Source organism: Protopterus annectens, chromosome 16.part0 (genome assembly GCF_019279795.1).
Source record: "Protopterus annectens isolate FY-2018-M chromosome 16.part0, PAN1.0, whole genome shotgun sequence".
NCBI classification, from domain to species: Eukaryota; Metazoa; Chordata; order Ceratodontiformes; family Protopteridae; genus Protopterus; species Protopterus annectens.
Window position 1 is genome coordinate 467,177,864 of NC_056750.1, and position 26,671 is coordinate 467,204,534.

At 39.0% G+C, this 26,671-nt stretch overlaps 1 protein-coding gene across 2 annotated transcripts in view; it reads left to right on the forward strand.

Moving 5' to 3' along the window:
• LOC122790821 (disabled homolog 2-interacting protein-like) overlaps positions 1 to 26,671 on the forward strand; it is a 1,962,433-nt gene that overhangs the window by 749,220 nt on the left and 1,186,542 nt on the right. For both annotated transcript variants that reach the window (XM_044058453.1, XM_044058454.1), the window contains exon 4: positions 17,812 to 18,366. In XM_044058453.1, coding sequence (XP_043914388.1) covers positions 17,812 to 18,366 — 555 coding nt within the window. The remainder of the gene's footprint in view (positions 1 to 17,811; positions 18,367 to 26,671) is intronic.

The window sequence follows — 26,671 nt, forward strand, 5'->3', positions numbered from 1 at the left end:
AAGCTGGATACACTTTTCCAGGATTTTAGATATAGGGGAGAGGATAGCAATAGGGCGGAAGTTATTGATATTGCAATTGTTGCCTCCTTTATGGAGGGGGATGATGAAGGCTTGCTTCCATAGTAGAGGTACTGTACATTCATGGATGGAGCGGTTGATTAGAATGCTGATGGGATAGGCAATTGCTTCCACGGCTATACTTAGGAAATAAGAGGGAAAGTTGTCTGGAGCGTTGGTGCATGGCTTTAGTTTCTGAAGGAGTTTCTTTATGGTGGAAGTGGGGATAGGTTTAAATGAGAATAGAGAAACGTTGGGAGAGAGAGAACTTGAGGAAGATATGGGTGAAGAGGGGGTTAGAGTAGTGGAAGAGGTGGAAGATCGACAGTGAGAAGATGGGAATGTGGTGGAAGTGGTGATGACGGGAGGGTTATTTGCAGGAGAGATTAGGGGTGTATTAGGTGAAGAGGAGGTGTGTGAAGGAGGATGTAAGTTTGCTAATAGAATCGATGAAAAATGAGTTGAACTGTGTAGCTAGATCTAGGTCTGGGCTATTTGGATCTGGAGTTGCGGTGTGTGGTCTACTGGGGTTTAGGAGGGTGGAGATCCCCTTCCAGAATTTTTGTGGGTTAGTTTTATTGTTGTTTTGGAGTGTAAAGAAGTATTTTTGTCTGTCGGAGATTATGAGCTTTTTTACTTTATTTCGAAGGGTTTTGTAAGCAATATGTTGTTCTGGGGTCTTATTTCTCAGATAGAGTCTCCAGGCTTTGTTTCTAAGGTGCATGGTAGATAGTGTGATTTTGGTTAACCAGGGGGCAGAGTTTGTTTTTATTCTTTTTGTTCTTATAGGGGCTTGGTAATCAAGTATTTCTAAGAAGGTAAGGTTAAAGTGAGCAACTGCGTCTTCTAAAGGTAGTGTCTTTAGAATGTTCCAATTTACTGCTTTTAGAGAATATATGAAGGTTGATGGGTTAAAATTTTTGTCATTGCAGGTAGTGATGATATTATGGGTGCGGTAAGAGATGCAAGGGAGACGGCGAGTGAAAATTGGCAAGTGATCACTAAGAGGGTCGGGAAGAGTACCACTGTCAGAGCAATAGAGGGGATGTGACACTAGAATCCAGTCAAGGATGGTGCCACAAGAGGGGTTTGGTGATGGGTGTGTAATAGTATTGATTAGTTGGGAAAACTTAAATAGGTTGATATTAAGAGGGTTGTTTGAAGACTGGATGGAGGCCCAGTTGATATTTACGCCCCTAAGATTATGGTTTCATTGCTGATATTGTTAGAGAGCCATGAGAGGATGTTTTCAAGTGTGGAAATATTATCCCTGGGGAATGTAAAGGGATGCTAAACAGATGTATTTGTGCTTGTTGACTTGTAGGAGAGTGAGGAGTACTTCAGCATTATTAAATTTAGTAGTAGGTTTATCATAGGGGTAACTAGCAAGGAAGAAGAATATAGGAGAGCAACTCCGCCACCTTTTCTGGGTCCTGTCTTTTCGAATGATTGAGTAGCTAGGTGGAGTAATTTCAGAATCTTTTATAGATGGTTTTAACCATGTTTCTGAAATAGATAGTACGTCAGGTTTGTTATACATGAGCCATGCATGGAGGGTAGGGACTTTGTTGACAATACTTTGTGAGTTTAGAGAAGTAAAATATATTGGCCTGTGTGAGGAGGAAGAGGTGGAGGGGCCAGGGTTGGGATGGATGTCACCAGATAAAAGGCTGGTGATGAGATGAAAGATTGGGTTAAAAAGGTGATTGAGTAGAGTAAAGAAATGATTAGGATCTGTACTGGTGATCAGAGGGTCATTAGGTACTATGGAGATAGGGTTCCTTAGAGAGGGGAAAACTTTGAAAGAGAATGTTAGAAGTTGTGTTATTGGGTATAGGTGGGGAGAAATAGGAGAGTGAAAGGGTGAGAGAGGGGAGTTTAGGTGGTAGGTTGTATGATAAAGTTGTGAATGGAAAGAAGTAGGAGGTTGGGTAAGGTAATAAAGATATGATAGTTTAATAGATAGTAATAGTAAAATAGAGATGGATGGGGGATTTAAAGGCATGACTGTAAGTAACTTGGCGTTAAGTGTTATGGTTGTGTTATCTATGTTGTATGTTTATTGTGTAGTGGATAAAGAGAGTATTGCAGTGTAGAGTAGAGTAAAAAGCAGTAGGAGTAGTGCTAGGGGTGAGAGTTAGAAATGAAGTGTAATATTATAGGTTAGCTGTAGGTGTGGTTAGAAATGAAGTGTAATATTATAGGTTAGCTGTAGGTGTGGCTATTGATACAAAATATAAGTATCATCTTGATTTTTTTTGATTATTTTTACAGATTACTGTTTTTACAATTTAATATATGTAAAGCACTTTGTCTATTCAGTATCTTCACAAATCCTTATCTGTTTAAAAACTTTCATTTGTCTCTAGTGCTTGCTGTCTTGTAGGCTATTGTGTAAACTGAAACATTTCCTCTGTGTAATTATCTCTTGGCTAGTGGGGGCTGGTTCTTTTGTGTTCTTGTAAAAAAAAAAAAAGTTTCTGTCTTTTGCACACAGTGCAGACTAGAGAAGTTGTGACTGCAGCTGAGCTACAAAATATAAGTATCATCTTGATTTTTTTTAATTATTTTTACAGATTACTGTTTTTACAATTTAATATATATAAAGCACTTTGTCTATTCAGTATCTTCACAAATCCTTATCTGTTTAAAAACTTTCATTTGTCTCTAGTGCTTGCTGTCTTGTAGGCTATTGTGTAAACTGAAACATTTCCTCTGTGTAATTATCTCTTGGCTAGTGGGGGCTGGTTCTTTTGTGTTCTTGTAAAAAAAAAAAAAAAAAAAAGTTTCTGTCTTTTGCACACAGTGCAGACTAGAGAAGTTGTGACTGCAGCTGAGCTACAAAATATAAGTATCATCTTGATTTTTTTTTTGATTATTTTTACAGATTACTGTTTTTACAATTTAATATATATAAAGCACTTTGTCTATTCAGTATCTTCACAAATCCTTATCTGTTTAAAAACTTTCATTTGTCTCTAGTGCTTGCTGTCTTGTAGGCTATTGTGTAAACTGAAACATTTCCTCTGTGTAATTATCTCTTGGCTAGTGGGGCTGGTTCTTTTGTGTTCTTGTAAAAAAAAAAAAAACGTTTCTGTCTTTTGCACACAGTGCAGACTAGAGAAGTTGTGACTGCAGCTGAGCTTCAAAATATAAGTATCATCTTGATTTTTTTTTGATTATTTTTACAGATTACTGTTTTTACAATTTAATATATATAAAGCACTTTGTCTATTCAGTATCTTCACAAATCCTTATCTGCTTAAAAACTTTCATTTGTCTCTAGTGCTTGCTGTCTTGTAGGCTATTGTGTAAACTGAAACATTTCCTCTGTGTAATTATCTCTTGGCTAGTGGGGGTGGTTCTTTTGTGTTCTTGTAAAAAAAAAAAAAAGTTTCTGTCTTTTGCACACAGTGCAGACTAGAGAAGTTGTGACTGCAGCTGAGCTACAAAATATAAGTATCATCTTGATTTTTTTTTGATTATTTTTACAGATTACTGTTTTTACAATTTAGTATATATAAAGCACTTTGTCTATTCAGTATCTTCACAAATCCTTATCTGTTTACAAACTTTCATTTGTCTCTAGTGCTTGCTGTCTTGTAGGCTATTTTGTCCCACCCTCCCTCCCTGATACTTGGTGGCTTTGCAGTTGCCCGCCCCTACTGTGACACACCTCCCAGTCTAGTGTCATTAGCTCATTCTGCTTAATACAGAGAGAACATTTGATAAGGCCTTCTGTTCCTCCTTTTTCCCTTTCAAAAAGTAAAACAAAACTTTTTTTTTTCTCTTTCGCCTGAACCTTCTTGTGTTCTGACTGTCCTTCTCAAACATTTTGGAAATATACAGCATTTGTTATAACTGTATTTGCTATAACTGATTTAAGTATTTTTTTCTGGCTTTTTGATTATTTACTGCTTAGCGACTGCATTTTAGCCTGTTTATACAGCTCTGCATTCTATTTAAACTGTTTTTGTATTGATTAACTGTTTTGCACTTTTAAAAAGTTAGTTGTTACTTAATTTTACCTGTAGGCTAACACACTCAAGTGCGCTAGCCGCTTAAAAGCATTTATAGCATTTACTGTCTGTTTTTCCTCTGTTTTCTGCAAAAAAAAAAAAAAAAAAATCTTGTTTTCCCGCCTTACTGAACTAGAATAGTCCAGTCTTCAGTGTTTGCTGATCTCTGGGCTTTGTCTTGGTTCCTGTGCTATTCCATATCCTTATTTGGATAAAAGGAAGCGTCTTTGTTCACCAGTGGGAGTGGGGAGCACTGAGCGGCCTATTTGTCCCTAGAGGAGTGGTTCCAGCCAGAAACTTGTAGTCTATTGGCCATTTTGGGTCAATTCCTAGCTCTTTTCAGCCCCCTGTAATAAAGCCCGCTTTAGCGCGCTTTTTCCCTTGTATTCAACTCAGCACAGCTCCTCGTGGTGTACTGCAGAGTTCTACAAGCAGCAGAGAGCAAAAGAGTGAGTTTTTACTGATTTAAGTATTTTTTTCTGGCTTTTTGATTATTTACTGCTTAGCGACTGCTTTTTCGCCTGTTTATACAGCTCTGCATTCTATTTAAACTGTTTTTTGTGTTGATTAACTGTTTTGCACTTTTAAAAAAAGTTATTTGTTGCTTAATTTTACTTGTAGGCTAACACACTCAAGTGCGCTAGCCGTTTAAAAGCATTTATAGCATTTACTGTCTGTTTTTCTTCTGTTTTCTGCAAAAAAGAAAAGAAAAAAACGCCTTACTGAACTAGAATAGTCCAGTCTTCAGAGTTTGCTGATCTCTGGGCTTTGGCTTGGTTCCTGTGCTATTCCATATCCTTATTTGGATAAAGGGAAGCTTCTTTGTTCACCAGTGGGAGTGGGGTGCACTGAGCAGCCTATTTGTCCCTAGAGCAGTGGTTCCAGCCAGAAACTTGTAGTCTATTGGCCATTTTGGGTCAATTCCTAGGTCTTTTCAACCCCCTGCTATAAAGCCCACTTTAGCGCGCTTTTGCGTGATTTAGCGTGGAGTTGCCCATAGAGCACCATCGGGCAGCGCCGGTTAAACAAGGTTAAACTATTTCTGGCTCTGTAAAGTCTGCTGTTCAATTTTTCCCTTAGAACTTCTCTACTTGCAATCTAAACAGTCTATTCTCTATCTCAATAGCTCAGCACTTGCTCCTAAAGCATTTTTATATAGGTAAAGTACTTGTATACTAAACAAAGTACTACATTAGCCTAGAATCCCCTTGAATACCCATTTCCCTATAGGTCCCTTCTGACTCAGTTACACAGCAAACTTTTTCACTTTTTCTAGCATGTCGAGGGTCAGTTGCTAGCGTCCTCTCCTGTTCAGCTGGTGAATCTGGGCATCTTGAGGCAATGTTACAATTGCCTCATGTACACAGACAACCCACTCCTTCTCCCACAAAACACAAATACATGTGAGAGATGCAACTATATAGCCAAACTGGAGGCTGAGCTCTCTCAACTCAGGACTGGCAAGACCAGACAGGAGAAGAAGGAAACCACGCACACCACAAACCCAGTTTCACATAGAACTATCACAACTGCAAAACAAACACATAAACACACAAAGACATACTCGGAGGCACTGATCAAAAATCTACCAAAACTACAGAGGCCTCCAAAGCAGACACTCATGCAACTGCCACCTCAAGACATAAGACATGCAACACATAGTTCTCAAAGTCAGTGTGCTAAACAGTCACAGCCCTTAAGGCCAAACACAATGCCAGACACACTTGTTATAGGTGACTCCATAGTCAGACACACTGACGTCCCTCTCACCAGACTGAACAAGGAAAAGATCACAGTTAGCTGCCTGTCAGGCGCTGGAATCCGCCACATAACACAAGCACTCAGGTCACTCCACAGCAAGTACAAGTATGACTCAGTCATTATCCATGCCGGTGTGAACGACCTGAGACGTACCTCCCTGGACTACATGAAAAGAGACATAGAGGAGCTCTCAGATTATGTAGCCCAGGCCAGTATGACCCTGACCCTGAGCAGTATCCTACCCTCACCAAGAATGATGCCACAATACAGAGACAAAATGATCAGCTTTAATAATTGGCTTAATTACTGGTGTCATTCTAAGGGGATCCAATGTCTGTCTGCCTGGGATGACATGCTTGACAAGCCACGCTGCTTCATAAGGGACGGCTTGCACCTGTCACCCTTGGGCTTCCGGATATTGGCAAAGGCTCTTGCCACCCTCATAGTGCCTTTTTTAGGCAAGGCTCAAATGATAAACCTACCGCCCTAGAAAACAAAAATGGAGAAAAACTAAGGGTAATACTGCTCAATGCCAGAAGTCTAAACCTCAAGATGCATGCCCTCGAAGCCCTCCTCAGTATGGAGAACATCGATGTTTGTGCTGTGACTGAAACCTGGTTCAAGGCTCCTGAGAGCACCCCAGCACTATCAGGTTATACCTCATATCATGCGTTCCGGCCCCAAAATCCGGACTGAACCACAAAAGGAGGGGGAGTATCCATATTCATAAAGGATACCCACACCTCCAGGTTAGTGGCAACGCACGAAGCATCGGAGACCATCCAGGTGCAACCATAGGTAAAACTGCCCTACAGTTTGTAACATGCTACAGACCACCTTCTCAAACTCAGGAAACCCACACAGCCTTCCTGAAGACACTGGAGAGTATAAATGTCTCTCCAAACACCATCATATTGGGTGACTTCAACTACCCAAACATAGACTGGGAACATTACTCAAGCCCCAACACCCTAGCCCAAAGGTTCCTTGAGTTCATAAACTCAAATGCTGTGGAACAACTAGTCACCATTCCCACAAGAGGAGAAAATATACTAGACCTGATCATCACAAACATGGGGACAAAATGCTCCACACTGGAAGTATATCCCTCATTGGTGAGATCAGACCATAAATTAATCTCACTGGAGATCCACATCCCCCCCCCACCCCAGCAAAAGACCACAGTGAAGAACTTCTCAAAAGCAAACTTCACACTTCTTAAGACTGGAGTGGTATCCTTCAAGGCCCCCGAGCCAGTGGAAACCACAACCCACGCTGCTGAAACCCTTACAAATGCCTTCTACGAGCACCTCCAGGAATGTATGGATCAAGCAATCCCTAATAAAATCAAGACCCTTTCCACCAAAGGCAGGCGCCCGGTCTGGTGGACTCCAGCCATAAACAAACTCTACAACAAGAGGAGAAAGCTACTACATGACAGAGCAAAATCCTTAAATGGGAAGGCATCTCTGATCAATACTAGCAAAAACTACGATCACTCATAAAATCATCCAAGGCCAACTTTGAGAGAAAAATCGCTAATGACACAAAAGACAATCATAAAGCCTTCTTTAGCTATGTTAGAAACCTGGGTGGAAACTCCCAGATATGCTCAGAATTAGTCCAAAATGATAAAAAATCACTGAACCCACAGACATTGCCAACATACTGGCAGACAGGTTCAGTGCAAATTCCCTCCCCCCCAAAAGGAGAAATATCTATCCCACCAAAGTCTAGCCTCCCAAACATCTCAGATGCCCAGGTGAGAGCTGCTCTCTCTAAAGCAAAAAACACAGCATCAATGGGACCGGACGGTGTCCCCGGATGTGTGCTACACGAACTCAATGAGGAACTAAACCCACACATAAGGCTGCTGTTTAATCTTAGCCTTACTACATGATACGCACTCCAAAGAATGGTGTACGGCAACTGTGGTCCCACTCCACAAAGGCGGTGCTTCTACGGACCCTGGAAATTACCGCCCCATAAGCTTGACGAGCCTTGTCTGCAAAGCTATGGAGAGGATCATAATGGAACTCATAAATAAAGACATTGGGGACCTACAGACACTGGATCCTACCCAATTTGGCTTTGTCAAGGGCAGATCCTGCCTCTTGAACTTGGTCGACTTTTTCAAACAGTCACTAAGGCCATTGATGAGGGTAAGGCAGTTCACACAGCCTACCTTGACCTAGCAAAGCGTTCACACAATACGCCACTCGGGCATCATAGAAAAGCTCACCAGCTTAGATGTAAACCCATATGTCACAAGATGGGTTGCATACTGGCTCAAGGACAGAACACACAGGGTTAGAGTTGCTGGTGCCATGTCAGACTCTAAGCCGGTCACGAGCGGTGTCCCACAGGGCTCAGTCCTGGGCCCCTCTTGTTCGGCATTTATTTTTCTGAAGTGCAGGCAAACATAGGGGATTGTGGTTGACAAAATTTGCAGATGACTGCAAACTGGGCACCATAATTGACACTCCATCAGACACAGACATCCTCCAGAAAGGTCTCATAGAAATGGAGAACTGGTGCCAGAGCCATGGCCTTAAGCTAAATGCCAAAAAATGTATAGTCATACCCTTTGGGAAAAACAAGGTAACCCCTAATTACCACATAGGTGGTAATCCATTAAACACGGAAGAAGTTATCAGGGACCTGGGGACCCAAGTTGACAGTAACCTCTCTTTTGACACTCACATTGCCAAAGTGGTTAGGAACATCTTCTACATTGCCCACCTGATCATGAAGGGATTCACATCCAGATCAGGAGAGGTCATTGTACCCCTGTACTCTTCACTTATCAGACCAATGATTGAGTACAACGCCCCATTCGGAATGTACCTTACCCGACACCTGCAGCAGTTGGAAAGACCCCAAAAGTTCTTCACCAAAAGGATAAAGGGGCTCAAACATATGTCATACGATGCCCGACTGAAGAAACTCCAGCTCTATTCAGTTGCATACCGTCTGCTCAGAGGTGATCTGTGCCTGACATACAAGGCCATGTCCAACCCGGAATTAACGTGCATGCTCCACCTCAAAAATCCAAATCCACCAGAGCCACGAGAGCAAGAGACTTAAACCTCAACACGGATATAAATAGGACGTGCTGGAGGGACAGATTCATCACCCAGAGACTCCCTACACTATGGAACAGAATCCCAGTCCATGTGAGGCAGAGCCCCTCACTGACTCTGTTCAAGAGAAATCTTGACGAGTGGATGGGAGATCGTAGGTTTACCCCGGGAATCATCTCTGTATCACTGCTGGACAGAGGCACAGCAAATTAATGGGTATAGTATTCTCATCCTAAGGGGTGGTGAAAGCCACACACATTCTGGCTAGGCTTATAAATGCCCTAGGGCAGATAGCCTAGTATGAACCTATGAACCTATGAACCTATGAACTCTTGGCATTGACTCTAACAGAGCAAGATTGGATCTTAGGTCTTTGGATCCTTTCCTCCCTCTAAGAGCTTTGGCACTTGATAGTTCAGCTCCAGCATCAATCTTACGTCTCAGCCAAAGAGTATCTAGGGTTAAGCCACCTTAGGGAATTTCTACTCTTACAGCAAGTCTCCCTGGATCCATGTTGAGCTTGGCATTCGAGGCTTTTGAGAGCATACTTTGTCAGCCTACAGAAAAGTCGACCATTTTGGAATCAGATCCAACCCTCCCCCATAGGATTTCCTATGGTCCGGAGCTTACTGTTCTTGTCCCGTTGTGACAGCCAGTTTCCGGGAGCCTTGAATCAGTACTAATAAGAGAGACTATGTCAGCTTTCACATGCTCTTCTAAACAACCCACAGAAGAGGTACACAAGAAGCACAAGTGCAAAAAGGAGGCACTTGGAGTCCCCTGAGAATGTCTTATCACTGACACTGACTTTGATAAGGGAGAAGGTTCTCCCAGATTTCTGTTGAGGATGTCTTATTCAGAGAGATTCTCAAACTTCTCACATAGAAAGGTGGTTGGTCCGCTCAAGTGCCCTCTCCAGAAGAGTCAGTTTTTCTTGAGGCTTTTGGTTCTGGCCCATTTACTTATTGGGTAGTACCCCCAGCTGATGAGATGGTAAACTTGCTCTCTTCCTGGACATGGAAAGATACAGACATAACAGAGCCTATTCCAAAGAAACCCAGCAAATTTCTGGTTGCCCCCAAAGATTGTCCTCTTTGGATCAAGGGAGTAGATTCCATACTGGTGGCAACTGCCACTTAGAGGGAATTTGCAGAAGAAAGTTCCTCTGTCCATCCATCAAATAGGGAATCACATGTGTTGGACAGATTTGAGAAAGGTGTTTACACATCATCTACTTTTTGAGATGCTTACCTTTTTGCCACATATTACTTGCTTCCAGAGGGCTTTGGCAAAGGAAATCACCAAATCTCTCTCAGGGACCTTGTCTGTAGTTCAAAGAACATCTATTGATTCACAGTTGGCTACTCTCTAGAAGAATTGCCAATGTTCCACCTTTACAAATGGAAGTCTTTGTCCACTGCCTCTCTGCACCTTATCTCTAATGCCACAGAGGGTGCATCTAGAGCAGCTGGCACAGGTATTTACTTAATAAGGCATACCTGGATGTGGTTATGTGACATTATGGAACATTTCAAGATGGTCTTCATCAGTGCCCCATACGATGGATCAACATTTTGTTCCAGGGTTAAGAAGACTATCTCAAGAAGTGACAAGGATGGTAAATAGCTACCTGCTGTAGGGATCAAATTCTCTACCCCCTCAAAGGACATTCCCCAGAAACTAGAGGGAAGGAAAGAGAATTTGGTTTTGTAAATCTCGGGGTTTTGCACCTAATACTTCTGGAAAAAGATCTCCCCACGGCACAGGGGGAAAGTCTTATAATAGATGTCACCCATGGGGTAGAGGTGCCCAGCAAAATCAGGACTTCAGAGGTCCTTTTTTGAAGAAACCTTTCCAATTCTCCTGAACAGTTGCCTGACTGTCACACTCTGAAGACAGTCAAAGGATGCTTATCCCTGCGCCCAGCAACCTGTATGGCCATCATGCAAGATATATGGGTGCAAAGTATTGTTACTAGAGACTATTTCATTCCCTCCTATACCCTTCCTCCACGCCTGAGAAAAATCCCAAATATTCCACCTTCACAAAGGGAAGAAGCTGTTTCAGAAATAAGGAAGCTTTTAAGAAATTGAGTCATCTGGCAGATCCATCCAGACCAGAGAGGATCCAGAATTTACTCAAGATTCTTTTTAGTGCCAAAGAAATCTGAGAACCTGGGGCCAATTTTGGACCTAAGCCGCTTGAACAAGTTTTTGAATCAAACAAAATTCTGGAGGGTCATGGTTCAGCTCATTCTTCCCATACTGAGGAAGAACAACATAATGTACTTGATAGATCTTCAGGATGCGTACTACTACGTCAAAATGGATAGATGCTCAAGTAATTAGCTTCATCTCCAGCTTGGAGCCAGAACTCTGCCCTTTGGTTTCACCACAGCCTCCAGGTGTTTACCAAGTGTATTGCAGTAGTGGCAGCTCATCTACTTCTGCAGGGTTTCTAAGTATTCCCATATTTGGATGACTGGCTTGCCACTGCTCCTACCAGGAATCTATTCGTTCAAGCCAGAGTTTCCTTGGTCCAGTTGTGTACAGATTTGGGGATTACAGTGAAGCTAACAAAAGCCACACTCATTTCAGTCACTAGAGTTCATCAGAGCACTGATGGACACAAAACGTCAGATAGCAAAGATGCCACAGACAAGAGTTACATCACTTCACCAACATGCCCAGGAAGTCTTATCCCACGAGAAGATAGCAAAACTTATTCTTCACCTACTGGGTCCCACTGCAGCCTGTATCACACTAGTCCCTGTAGACAAATTGTACATGTGAGCACTTGAGTGGACTGTGGCATTTCAGTGATCATTCAGGAAGCAGCCCATGTCCCTTCCACTGTCACTAATAAACATTTGCAGAACAGTGGTGGTTATAATCTCCACATATTCTATAGTGATGCCTTCCATTCTTCCTCTCCCCAAGCCACAGTGACAATGGATGCTTCCCAGCTGGGGTAGGGGGACATTATCTGGGAAAGACAGTCCAAGGTACATAGTCCCAAACAGAGGTCAGTCTGCACATCAGAATATTGGAGATGAGAGCAGTTCTCCTAGCATTTCAGGCCTTTCTGGACTCTCTCCCCTTGGGTGTGATTTCTCTCCATACAGACAACATGGCAGTTGTTTGGTACATTAACACACAGGAAGGAACCAGATCTTACCCATTGAGTTGAAAAACAGTGAGAGTATGGCAATAAGCAATATCTTCACACCGCTTTCTGATGGCAGTGCATATCCTGGGCAACTCAATATCCTGGCAGACAGGTTGAGCAGGTGTATTCTACTCTTTCATGAGTGATCCCAAAATCCATTAGTAATGGAATGGATTTTTAACCAATGGGGCTGACCTTGTTGCGATCTCTTCATCTCTCCCCACAACACTAAATGCAACAAGTTCTTTGCTCTAATTCCCCAATAGGGGAAGTTACCCAGTCTAATATACACTTGGCTCCGAGGACTCCTTTATGCCTTTCCTCTAATGCCTCTGATCTTAAAAGTTTCTTCAGAAAGCATCTGAGATGAAGGTCACAGTCATCCTCATAGCACCTTAGTGGCCTTCATAAGTGTGGTTTCCCTTCCTCTGGCCTCATGTAGTCAACCCTCTCTGGGTGCTAGGCTCAGACCCAGATCTTCTTTCTCACCCATTTGGTCACCTCACCTAAACATTCAGGCTCTCAGACTGAATGTTTGGTTGCTGTAATTCCAATAATGGTTTGACAGTCCAGAAAAAAATTACAAGATCAAATGGAAAAGATTTTCTATTTGGGCAGTTAAAAGTAATATTAGTTCTTTCTTGGCTCTGGTTTCATTAATTATGGACTTCTTCACCCATCTTTCCCATTGTGGAGCCAGTTACTCCACCATCAAAATTTAGACAGCTGCGATACCCTCTTAACATATGGGTGAAAATCACATGCCCTTAGCATTTCTTATATTATCTAAGGCTTTTCTTCAGGGAATCTTTCTTCTACACCCACCATTTAGAGACACATTTCCTCCCTGAGACATGACTGTTTTACTAGAGGCATTAACTGGTCCCCCATTTGAACCTGCTGCTAGAGTTGACCTAAAGTTTTTAGAATTGCAGACCTTATTCCTGGTTTGTATCACTTCTGCCAGAAAAGTTTCTGAACTGTACGCCTTGTCCTCTTAACTTCCTTACATAATTTTTCACAAGGATAGAGTGCCCCTGAAAACTGTCCCCTCTTCCCTTTCTAAAGTGGCTTCTGAATTATCTATTAATCAGTCCATACATTTTCCAGTGTTCTTTCCAAAATTTTCAAAGTTGAATATACATTACATTTTTCTAGATGTGCATTTTCAGTTACATTTTTACTTACATCATACAAAACCTTTCAGAAAATATGACCAATTATTTGCATCCATTTCTACTGCTAAATTAGGAAAAGCAGTATCCAAAGTCACTCTCTTGTGCTGGTTGTCACAGTGCATTTTTTTCCTCTCTCAGGAAAGAGGCTTGTCACTTCCTTCAACCCCAAAAGTTCATTCCATTAGATGTGTGCCTTTGTCTTCAGCCTTCTTTTCTAGTGTACCAGCTGATGACATTTGTGCTGCAACTACCTGATCCAAGGTGCATACCTTCATCTCACACTATAAGTTGGATATGCAATCCAGGTTTAGAGCCTCCTTTGGTTCAGCATTGTCTGTTTTCATACTTCCTTAACTACCTACCCACTGCCCCCCTTCCCTTTTTAGTATGTGCATTTTTTTTCTCATGTTGTCATTCCAATTTGACTCTAGCTGAAATTGCCTTGGCTCCTGTATGTTCTCCTTTTCTCTTCTACTCACTTTTTACAGGCTGGCAGTATTTAAGTCAGACAGTGTTTGGTTGTTAACATCTTCATATTTCTAAATTTCTATTTTTGGTGGGCATACTTGATCTGAGATAGTTTTCTTTCTACACAAGGATTATGAGTAGGGGGAGGAGTCTGAGCACTGCATCCAAAGCTTATAAGTGTCTGAAGGTGGATCTGAAACCCAAACGTTTTGGAAGAATGGGAATAGGCAACACAGATTTATCATTATGGTGAGTACATAACTTTCGTTTTTATATCAGCATACAATTTTCTGAACAATGAGAAGTATGAAACTCTGGTGTCTGACATTAAGTGACTGACTGTAATCTTCAGTGATTTGTCAGAAATCAAAAATTTTACAAGGAACAGGGTAATATTATGAGGCAAAAATCAGGAACAGTAGAGGAGTGCAGCAGGCAGAAATGAAGTACTGCTCAGGTAGAACACTTCTTAAAGCTGTTAGATACTTTGTTCCCACTACACTTTGTGTGGCAGAGTTAAGTTCTAAAAGCTTTTAAAAGCTGTTTTATCTTCTGCCACTGTTCTTTGTCAGCTGTCACTGTCCACTGTAAGTCCCAAGTGTGGGATCTGATCTTAACAGTGCTTAGAGTGTCCTTAAGGTTTTGTTAAGCACACCTAAACACTGTTAAGATCAGGTCTCAGTGCATAATCATGTTGCATGTCTTACAAGAGTGTTACTAGCAAAACAATGGAAGTTATTACCCCATTTTACAGAATAGATATCAATTTCATTATAGTTTTTGCAGTTATTATTGACTGCGCTGGGGGGCACTAACAGAGTAAAGTGAGTGAAATTGAAGGCAGATAAATTGATCAGAGGACTGGAAGGAAAAACAAAGGGACAAACTGCGGTGCATGGCCCAGTGGATACACAGAGGAGGGTGGGAGAACACATAGTAAAAATGCATGTGGTATAAGAAAATATAGACCATAATATTTAACAATAAGGCAAGATGGTTTTGTTGTATTATAATAATATCATGCGTCATATGAGTGAAAGCATAAGGCAAAATTGAATTATTTTACTTCCTTAGGAGAGTTGTTACATATGCAATAATCCTTGCAGTGGGAGTAGTTTATAGTGGGATTTATTTCAGATTGGCACAGTTTGGTTCTGATGGCAAAGATTGTGGGACCAATTGCCACTTTGGCCCACCCCCCTTTACCATGTATTATTATTATTATTATTGTTGTTATTATTATTATTATTATTACTTTACTGTGGCATAGATGTTTGTTTTTCAGAATGGGGTACGTTTTTGGGAAAAAAAAGTAATGCCTAGCCTTAGCTGGTGGCATATATATTTTTTGTTTACATGTTTTAAATATCTTTAAGGTTACATTAATGATTGTTTAATGTTATAAATAATTTTATTAGAGGTTAGAAGGAGTGGAGGAGTGGAAAGGTGTTGACATGAAACATCATTTCTGATGACAAATGCCATTTCTTAAGCAGTATGTGAGAGGTCTCTGGAGTTATTTTCATTAAAAAGGTAGATTGAGAGGACTGCAACTGTAAGCAGAAGTGCCAATGACAGGCATGGCTCTAAAAAAAATAGAAACGAGATTGTCTTATAGTGGTCGGTACAGGGCATCCATTTTTTTAAAGATAATAGGGATTTATTGATGTGAACATTCTAGTCCACTAGGCGTTGTAACATGATATACTCCAGCAATAAACATATTTGACTATTTTGTTTAATTCAAATAGCAAAAAAAAACCAGTGGTCTCCTTTCTTCCTAACAGTTACCATTTTCTATGTCATATGCAGTGATAATCACTGTCATTTTTCTTGGTGAGTAATAGAAACCTTTAAAGAGTAGAGAAAGGTATGGGTGTCAGGCTTGTGTTCAACACAATAGTGATCAGCATGCTAAAGTGCATTGACTAAGGTGCAAATACTGGGATTTAGCAGTTCAAGATGAGATTCTGATATTCTGGGTATTTCTCTTTTGCTTGATTTACAGTGATCTTGGAGTTGGTATTTCTAAGTAGCAGGAGCGTGAAGGGTTTAACCCTCACATTGGAGAGTGCTGCAAGGTTTGCCTCCTGCAAAAACGCTGTTTTTAGTTACAGTTCTCACTGTGAGTGTTATTTATAGTTAAGGATTTTGAGTTTGCATTTGAGAGGGTAAGTCACAAATAGTCACAGGTTTGTTTCCCCCCAAATTCACTTCCCAGCTCCATAATAGATATTGTTCATTCCCATGCTAGTGCTGTATTAAAACAAGTAAAGTGAAGGGGAATAAAAACAGACTAGTCCCAGATGTATCTGGATGCCATTTATTACACTCAAATTCACAGAGCTGGTGATAAGCAGTAGCCAGTGGGCCATCCTTGATGTAATTCAGCCTTCCTCCTTGTACCAGACCTTTCTATGCCACAGGAGTACGTTACATGACTGTAACAGTCTTCCTTACAGTTTGTTGGCTGAGGCCAGTCATCGAGGCATAGTGGATACCTTATTCACAGGCCACAGCATGCCAGCCTTGTAATAAGTAAGATATGCAGTCACTATCACTTAGGAAAAAGGAGAAGGGGATTGCAAGTTACCCTGATGTCTGATAATGCCATGAAGTTACCAGACTTGTAGGGAAGCACTATGTAAATGCGGCTGGTCTGTCATTAGATCATGTCTGTACACAGAGCAACAAGTATTACTCTGCAGCTTCCCATTCTTGCAAACCAGGGACAGGGACAAAAGAGACATCTCGATACTGCAGATATTTCTTATTTTGGGTAGAACTGGGTCAAAGTAGAATTCAGGCACTGGGTGCCTGGATGCTGTATATGCATATAACTTGAATTAGCAGATAATACGCAATGTGGCTCCTGTGGATACTACTTGCAATAGTGCTGTGACAGGAATTTAATAGGGTATACTTCAACAGTTTCAAATATACTGTCTTAACCATTAACTTATCAATCAGGAGGAGGAGGGAGTTGTTGATTCAGAGGATGCACTCACAGTTAAGGAACCAGGCATGGAATTAACATTGCCAGATTAGCCCTCCGCCTCAGCTCTCTACAGATGAGCTGAAATATGCATGCGTGTATGTGGTTCTTTGTTTTTACCTTGCAGGCCCAGTAGGATCTCCCAAATGATCACCTTGAGGACTGCAGCTCTGATCTAGAGCTGTCCTTTCTGAAATGTATATTTTGATGCAGACTTGGGTAGCACTACTTTTGTTTTTATTTATTTATACTTATAATGACTAAGTATGTTTTGCTGTAGTATATTATCTTTGTTTTTGTAAGGGAGACCAAGGGGAGAAGAACTCTAAGGCTTGAACAGAAGACAGTAAATGATACATATGCTGACTGATCAGTAAGCTATCAGAGTAAATGGAATTAAAATTTGCATACATTTATTTTTGAATGTCTGTTATTACTGCTCCTTATCGAAGGTTCAGGCTTAAAAGTACTCTTGTCCTGTACTACAAAAAAGCTAAACATTGTTGTGGTTAGTTAGTGCATATATACATACATGCACTATGTATGTACACTAGCCTGGGCAAAGATAACAAGTTTAAAGGTAACCATTGCAAATAAACACTTGTTTCCACAGCTTATTTTCAGTAGTAGAAGCTGTGGTTCATATTTGGAACACTAAAGGCTTAGCTACTTAAACATTTTGTGATACCTCAGGAGTATACCTGTCACTGACATGCTGGAGAGTACTTAATAAGGATACAACTCAACCTTCACATTATTGTTATTTTCATTAAAGAGTTTAAAAGATGAGTTGGCAAAAAGCAGTAGTTTGAAATGTAGGTAATGAAGTTTATTGAAGGACTGAATTAAGAAGTTAGCATGCTGCTCTTTTACTTAGACTAAGAACATATTATTATAATGTACTGCTAATAGCTAATCTTTTTAAAATAATTCACATATAATTAAAGCACACAAAAAATTACTGAACACGCACATTTGACCAAGCAGTGGAAATATTTTTTTCTGTGATATCTAAATGGTAAGCCATCTAAGAAAAGCTGCATTTCTTTTTAATGTAAGGTACTGTATTTTCTGTTTCACAGGACAACAGTAGACGGGTTGAGAATATGTTGAAACTATGGATTATTGAAGCCAAGGATGTACCTGCCAAGAAGAAATACTTCTGTGAGCTATGCCTAGATGACACACTTTATGCACGCACTACATGTAAACTCAAAACGGACAATGTGTTTTGGGGAGAACACTTTGAGTTCAATAATTTGCCTGCACTTAAAAACATTACGATACACCTATACAAAGAAACTGATAAAAAGAAGAAGAAAGATAAGAACAATTATATTGGACTGGTGAACATTCCCATGGCTGCTGTGACTGGAAGGCAGTTTGTTGAAAAATGGTACCCTGTAAGCACACCTAACCCCAGCAAAGGCAAGTCGTCAGGGCCAATGATCCGCATCAAGTCCCGTTATCAGAGTATGAGTATTCTTCCCATGGAGATGTACAAGGAGTTTGCAGAATATGTCACTAATAATTACATGGCACTTTGTTCAGTTCTGGAGCCATTACTGAGTGTGAAGAATAAGGAAGAAATGGCCTCTGCCTTGGTACACATCTTGCAGAGCACTGGAAAGGCTAAGGTAAGAACATTTAAGGGGTAACCGGAGTCAGGGGAGCTAATAAAAAGAATCTGTGGTGTAAAAAAAGATGCATTATGGATTGTATCTTGGGAAATGGCAGTTTATGAACCTTTTTTCACAATTAGTGCACTGAACATTCAAGATTATTTGGAGTTGCTTGAAGGAAGCTATGCATTTAAATCTTTTTTTGGTGTTGTGCCATTTACTTTGTTGATGAAAATGTGTATTATCTACTGATGGAACCCTGACACAGGCTTTTAACCCTCTCCCATATCACTTTAAAGCATATCCATCATAGAATTACATATTTAGTTCATATTTGAGTGCAACATTCTACAGAAATTATTTGTCTGAAACTTTTCTGTATTGTAAAGTACAGCACTTCTGGCATTTGCAGTAAACTTAATAATTTTGTTAAAAGATTTATTATAATATGTTGGAAGTGTTTATTATTTTATCTCTTGTGTTTCCCCAATAATATTGAGGCAGTATTGTTTATTTCTCGTATTCTCCACTGTACTATTTTGTACAGAATTTTTAAAATCCAAGTTCCTGTTTTATAATCAATTAAACAACCAAACTGTAGCATGGAAATTTAACTTTTCACATTATCATTTCAAAGAATGGCAGGGTTCTCATTGTATATATTCACTTTGGGTATTAGTTTATATGTTCTGCTTAACTGACCTGGTGTGCTTAAGTTATAGCCAGTGAAGGAGCATTGCTATTCATTCTCCATTTAAATAGAGAAGTGCATCTATGCTGTGTGGTAGCAGGGCCATGGTCCATGTAATATGCTGAAACATTGCATTTGGGCATATCTGGTGAATAAAGAGCACCTGAGCATGCCCCTAAAAACTATTTTAGGGAGAGACCTTTATTTTATGCCTGAATAAGAACCTCTGAGTAACTTACTAGTAATGTTTTCTCTGATGGCTGTTAGACTTCTTTTGTGTTAAACAGAGCATGGAGTGGGATACATTACTGCTAAAGCTATACATCAGTGACAGCAGAATAGGTGCAGTGAATGCTCCTTTACTGATGTCTCTGGCGTTAAAAGCAAACAAGTCAAAGTTTGCCAACTCTCTCCCAAAAACCACTCCTCCCCCTGCCAAAAGCATGAAAATTACAATAATCTAGTTTCTTTCTGGAAGAACTTCTGAGGTATAGCCAATCAGGTGAGGGAGCACATCTGTATCAAAGATGGAAATAGAGAGAGATGAGACAGATGGGCAACCGGCGGTCTTGCATTACAGGTGAAGTCTGTTAAGATGCAGCTCAAGAGAGAGCATTTAACACATGCTGCTCTGAAAAACATTCTGAAGCTAGTACACAAACTATACAGGACTATGTCAAATGATGAACAAGTGTACTTTTCTACCTATGTTTACTACTCTTGAGGAAAAAGAAATATACTATAAACTGTAAAATGTGTCTAGTGCTGATTAAAGGAGAGCTGTGTATGGTCCTTTAGCCTCTCTTCGTCAGTGTATTTCATTGTTTATAATAGCAATGCATGCGGTTTTATTTAACTAGGCAAATATAAATATCAGTTTGTAGTGTCTCTGGCATGGGACTTAGACTCACAGTGACCTGCATTCAGTTAGCAACTGGGTATTGTAGGCAAAAACAGAGGGGGATGGGAGTAAATGACTTAGAGCCTGATCTCTGATCCATGGTCAGAAGTAACAAGTACAGACTTATGGACATGGGGCTTCAATATTTCCTGTGAAGGGCAAGGTCTGATAATTGACCACATTGCTTATAGTTGATAATCTGATTAGAGAATGTGTGAGGCTGTTTCCCTCAAGGCACATAGAAGTATATACATAACCTAGGGCAGGTATTAATACACAACATGTCCCATTAGAAGTAGTTAAAAACACTCTTATGTCTCTGGACCTCCTAAAGATAATAGTGCCCTTTTTCCTGCATCTATTTTGTTCCATTTAGCGGAACAAAGACAACTTTGCTGATCTCTTTGAAAGAAGACACAAGGGGAGGTGGAAGAGGTAAGTGAGGGTTCAGCGTGGACTGGAAAATGTTATGGTCCAGGCACAGAAGGTGTTAAAAAAACAACTGGCTAAAAATAAACACTAGGGCGTACTCAGTGGTGCAGAGAGAGAGTAGAAGTCCTGGTTGCAACCCAGGTCTGATTCGCTCCCAAGGCACTGAAGAAGCTCTGAGTGCACAATAGCTACAGTCCCAGCCTTGGAGAGGGAGGCAGCCTAACTGACTGCTGTGCTGACACGCTGCGGAGGTGAATGTAACAGTAGTACATGTTATAGCCATGTTCAGAGCACACACAATATGCATGCGTCACTGGTTTGATATTGGTATCATGTCAGGCTTTCATGAGGGGTAGTGACTAGGGCCAAACAATGACCTTGATCTCTGCCAGTTGTAACAACCTCCTGTAGCCTGCTGTCACCCATGAAGAATGACTTGACTATTTGGATAATGGAGAAGATTAATAATGGTCAACAAGCATGGAGAGAAAATGAAAATTCTTCATTAGTGTCTCAGTCATAAAATGATAAAGTAGTGATGGACTCAAGTATTCCATAGAGTTTTTCACCACTTGTAGCTGTTGTATTTTCTTAGGCCTTTAAGGAACAAACAACTTGTTTTGGATGTACTCTACAGTTGTAGCTTTGGGCATCTGTCCTCAAAAGTGAATATTAGCCCATAGCCCATTCAGTTGATTTCTGTCAAACTTAACTGCCTGACTCCCCATGTATTTTGTGATGAGTCCATGTATGTTATTAGAAAAAGGACAAGAAAATCTGATAGTTCCTTCGTCTATAATGGTCATTTTGCATAGATTTTAATATTGCTAATGCAAATGTTGTATATGTTGAACACAGTATATGGAATTGTGCCTTCCTTTTATGGTTCTATAATATAGTATTATCATGTGGTGTGCTCTGTCTGTTAAGGAAGAGCATTTTTATGTAACACTTGGCCTAATTTGGTTCTCTCTCTCTTTTCTAGTGATCAAAGCTAAGTCTAGATAGCCAGTGTGATATTTCGTTGACTCTTGTCTTCACAATGATGCTTGAATTATACAGCATACTCTACAAGCAGTCTGCTTGGCATTTTTCCATGAGTAGTAAATGAAATACAGGCTATGTCTAGCTGCAGACGTAATATATGCAAGAACAATGTAGCCCTACTGGGCCTTTTTCATCAAATTCTGTAACCATTTAAAGAGACTAGCATATGTTTAACCTGGTTCTACATTAATATTTGTGATATTATTTTATTATATTCAGATTGTCTGACAAAATAAATTGTAAATGAGGACAAATTCTGATTACTGTACTTTTGCAGTCATATATGCTTGACAGATCATAATGTTAGTCATATATTAGACAGACTGGAAGGGGTTCTGTACATCAGAAATATTTGTATTGGAAACCTGTCTGTACACAGTACTCATTATGGTTTATGATATTTCTGGATTGTAAACTGCTGTTAGTGGCTTTGTTTTCTTTTATGTATTTCTAACATTCTCTGCATGAGTTATTGCAGTGTTGTGTCTTGTTCTTACTGTTCACTTGGAAGGAAAATAGCTGTAACTGCCGGGTCCATATTAATTCATCAAAGGTTCACTTCAGCGACCTTTCTTCATCATACACTAACCGTCAAACGGTCATTTCAGCGAATGTTCTCATCGAAAAAAATTTAAACAGGGAAACTAAGCACTTGGCCAAAACAACACCGGCACAGAAACCACAGTATGTAAAACCCACCAAAGTGGGGGGTTCACCCCCCACCCCCCCAACTATATATACCAACTCCAAGATTGCACTACAGTGGGGAAAAGGGTAAATTTGTGCTGCTGGCCAACTGCTTCCTTTCCCTACATAAATTTTTCACGTATATGAATGTTCGCTAAAATGAACATTCGATGGTTAGGGTCCGATGAAGAAATGTTTGCTGAAGTGAACCTTTGATGAATTAATATAGACCTGTAACTGCCATGATGTTAATTCCTGCATTTATTCATTTAAAACCTGATTATTAGCTTTCTACATTGGCGTGATAAAACATGCAGCATCCTGTTTTCTCAGTTGTTTCTACATTCTCCAGTTGAAGTTACAGTTTTCTATGGAGTGCAGTGTGTTTGCTTGCTGTTTTGTAGACTTCTCTGGTAATTGAACTTGTTAAAATAAAGAAATATCAGCTCAGTGACAGGAAAGTTTAATCTGGCAGGTCAAAGGACTAAAGATCTGAGCTGATCTGATCTGATGGGTTGGTTCCTATAACAAGAGTACATGGTTTGATTCCTTCCGCCTTCATTTGTTTACTGTGCAAGTCTGAACAAGTCACTTAACCAGATGGTGCTCCTAGGTCACCCCTGAAAAGGGACAGTTGCATCCAGTGGGGTTGCCAGGTCAGCAAATAGGTAAAATAAAGCTTCTTCTTGTAACTTAGAAATTACATTACAATCAAACATCAATTTCAAGTTTAGCAGCATAAACATTTCAATCAAATGTGGATGGTATTCTAGCTGCTGCTTCTCAACAAAATTGCACCCATGGTTTGACTCCCGCTAAAATAGTACAGCTGAAAATTCTCTGATGAAAAATTCTGTCACTGTAGTATTGGGTGACTGGATGTTTCCTGAAATAACATTAATGCTGGAAATGAAACCTGACATTTTAATGTTTCTACATCAGTTTATACACGAAAGTTGTTCTTAAGTACTGCCATTCCCCAGCTTTTATTACTGCCAGTGATTCTGATTTCAAATTACCTGATATTCAGTTTGATGATGGATATTTTGATTTAAACTTTCATTAAAGATGTCATTTTAGTTTTTTTTCCACTAAACTACTGTCTGAACATTTTGAATGAGGGCAGTGGAAATCTCCATTGAGAGAGAATTATCTTACAGATTTTTGAAACTAAACTGAACAGACCTAGCTGTGTGTTAATTTGAACCCACAGAGTTGGCAGAAGATACCTCATCAGAATATCTGAAAGTGACCAGTGGTGTCACATGGGGCTCAAGGCTAGGCCCATTTTATTTAGCATTTAGTTATCTGATCTCCAGACCATGAACCAGACCTCTGGCTAATAATGTTTGCAGATTGCTGCAAACTAAGAGTCATTATTCAGTCCCCCTCTGGCATCCAAACGCCTCGGCAAGAACTTACACTCAAACACCAAATGTACAAAAAAAGGGGGTTCATATTAAATGCAAAAAAAATACAGTATTGTCACATCTGGCAGGCAGTCCTTCAACCCTTACAAAAACAACAAAAAAGGAAAGGCAGCAGCCTGAAAAACAACGCCAGTTCATGAAGGAAATTTATTACAACTTAGCGCCTCGGCATAATAGCCTTCAATGAGTATAGGTTACAAACACACACCCACTCCAATATATAACATAATTAATCAAACAATTAAATCAATTAATCAATAAAAAAATATATTAACATTTAAAAAGGAAATATCTAGTATGGAAGAAAGATGCCAATACTATTCATACAAAATTTATAATAAACATTTTAAATTTACTTCTAAATTCAAACCATTAGGAGACATAGTATTATACTTCAAGATATAAATAGTTTCTTTGAATAATAAAATATTTTTAATTAATTTATCATCCCCTTTTCTAATGAAAATACTTTCTAAAACGCAACATTCAAACATTTCTATATTACTATTATGACATTCCATAAAATGTGCAGCAATAGGGCTAGTTAGTACTCTTTTTTAATATCTCTAACATGCTCTTGCATTCTAGTTTTAAATTTTCTTTTTGTCTCGCCAATATAATATAATTTACATGGACATCTAACACAATAAATAACCCCTACAGAATTACATGAAAAATTATTATTAGGAATAAATGGAATTCCGTTAATATTGTCAAAATATGGTTTAATGAATTTACATATATTACACTGGCCGCAAGGATTAGTACCTACTGTAATCAAATTTTTATATATATTATCTAATGGAGAAATATAATAAGTATTAATTAATTTATCAGATAAATTTTGACCTCTTTTGTAAGATATTTTAGGAACAACAGGGAAAATTTTATAAAGATTTTTATCTGAAATTAAAAATTTCCAAAAATATTTAATAATATTCCAAATTCTATCACTACATAAATTGTATGTAGTGACAAAATAAATATCTTGCACTTCATGTATAGAGCTCCTTGAACATTTATTGTAGTTGCTATTAGAACTAACCTCATTAATAAAAGGCAGACAGTTATTTATTTCCATATTTTTACTAATAATCAGTTTATTACCTTTAATGGAGTTAGTTTTATTCATTAATTTATTAATACAGAAGTCTAATATATCCATATTATATCCTCTTTTCAAGAACATAATGATACTGCCATATATATTCTGTTCTAAATCAAATTCATTATTACACAATCTAGATAATCTTATAATTTCTCCATAAGGAATAGCAGATAAGGTATGGGGGGGGGGGTGGCAACTAGTGCCATAAAGGAACTGGTGACCATCCATAAACTTACGGTATACTGTAGTATGAACCTGATCACCCAATATACCTGTTAACATAATATCTAAATAATGGACTTGACTACCAAATTGTAAACCATCAAACCGTAAATTATATTTGTTATTATTAAGGTCTGAGAAAAACTCATGAACATATTCAATACCACCGCTACAAAGAAATATTAAATCATCTATGTAGCGGTAATAACACAAGACATGATGTTTATAAAATTTGTTAGTATATACATATTCTAACTCAAATTTGCCCATAAAAAGGTTGGCATACATGGGGGCAAAAGATGCCCCCATAGCAGTGCCTTTCAGTTGATGGTAAATAGATTGATTGAAACTGAAAAAATTATTAGACAGACAAAAGGAAGTCAAGTCCATAATATAATGGGTGGTAGGATTATCCCCCAAAAAATAAAATAATGCCTGCAAGCCATCAGAGTGTTTAATGTTAGTGTAGAGACTAACAACATCTACGCTAATCCAAAACATATTGTCTGTCCAGATAATATGACTTAATTTGTCAATAAAATCAAAAGAGTCTCTAATATAGGACTCTAACTTAAATACATAAGATGACAAATGATTATGGACAACTATACCTATATTCTGACAAAAATAGTTACTAGCTGAGACAATAGGACGTCCAGGTGGATTAATCATATTTTTATGAAGCTTGGGAAGACAATAGAACGTGGCTAGATTGCAATTCTCTAAACAAAATTTTTTATCAAAATCATCCTTAGAAATATATCCCAATCTTACCCCCTTATCTAATAAAGTGGTACATTCTTTAAAAGCTGTTACATATTTATCATAATCACTAATTTCATAAGTTGATGAATCATTTAAATGTTCCATACACATGTCTAGATATTGCTTATTATTCAAAATAACAATTTTGTTACCCTTATCAGATTTTTTGATGACAATATCATGTCTACTTGAAAGATTTTTCATAGCCAACCATTCATTTTTAGTCATGTTACATAATTTTTGATAATTTCTACATACATTTAACATTTCTTGCAATGAGAAATGAATCATTTCAGAGAAATGTATAATGTTACAATTATTATATGGAGGAATAAACTTGCTATGAAAATTAATACCTTTAGTGTTAAGCATAGAATAAGCTGAAGAATATAGAGGAGACAGAGAATCATCAGAAAAACAGGAATAATAGCTATCTAAACTAGAATCACCATCAGTATCACTATATATCACATTGGAAACCGGCTCATGATAACCATAAGTTTTTCTATCATTTGAGAAAAAATATCTCAAATGAAGTTTTCTAATAAATTTAAAGAGCTCTTGTTTCAGTATATGGTGTCTAGGAAAGACAGTGGGAACAAATTTAAGACCATATTGCAGTACAGTTTGTTCTTCATTAGAGATGTTACAACCAGAAATATTAACAACATTATTATCACTTAATAAGACAGGGTTAGAAAAATCAAGTCCATCTACCCCTCTTAAATGTTTGTCTAGATTGTCCTTCACCCGGAGAAGAACCCGTAGCAAAGTCTTTCTTTTTGTATCCTCGTCTGGAATTGTTACCATCACTCCGAAAACGCTGCTGATGCCCTACCGAATCATTAGCAGCTGGAAGGGGTGGAAAGTCAGTATCTGAATCTGTGGTTAAACCATAACCATCAGAGGAAGCAAAAGATACTGAAAGCTGTTTTTTGTTATTATTTTTAACATTTACTTGTTTTTTTGAAGGGTGAAAAACTTTTTTTCGTTTCCAAAGAAATGCTCGCCCATTGTCATAATCTTTAATGTCTCTC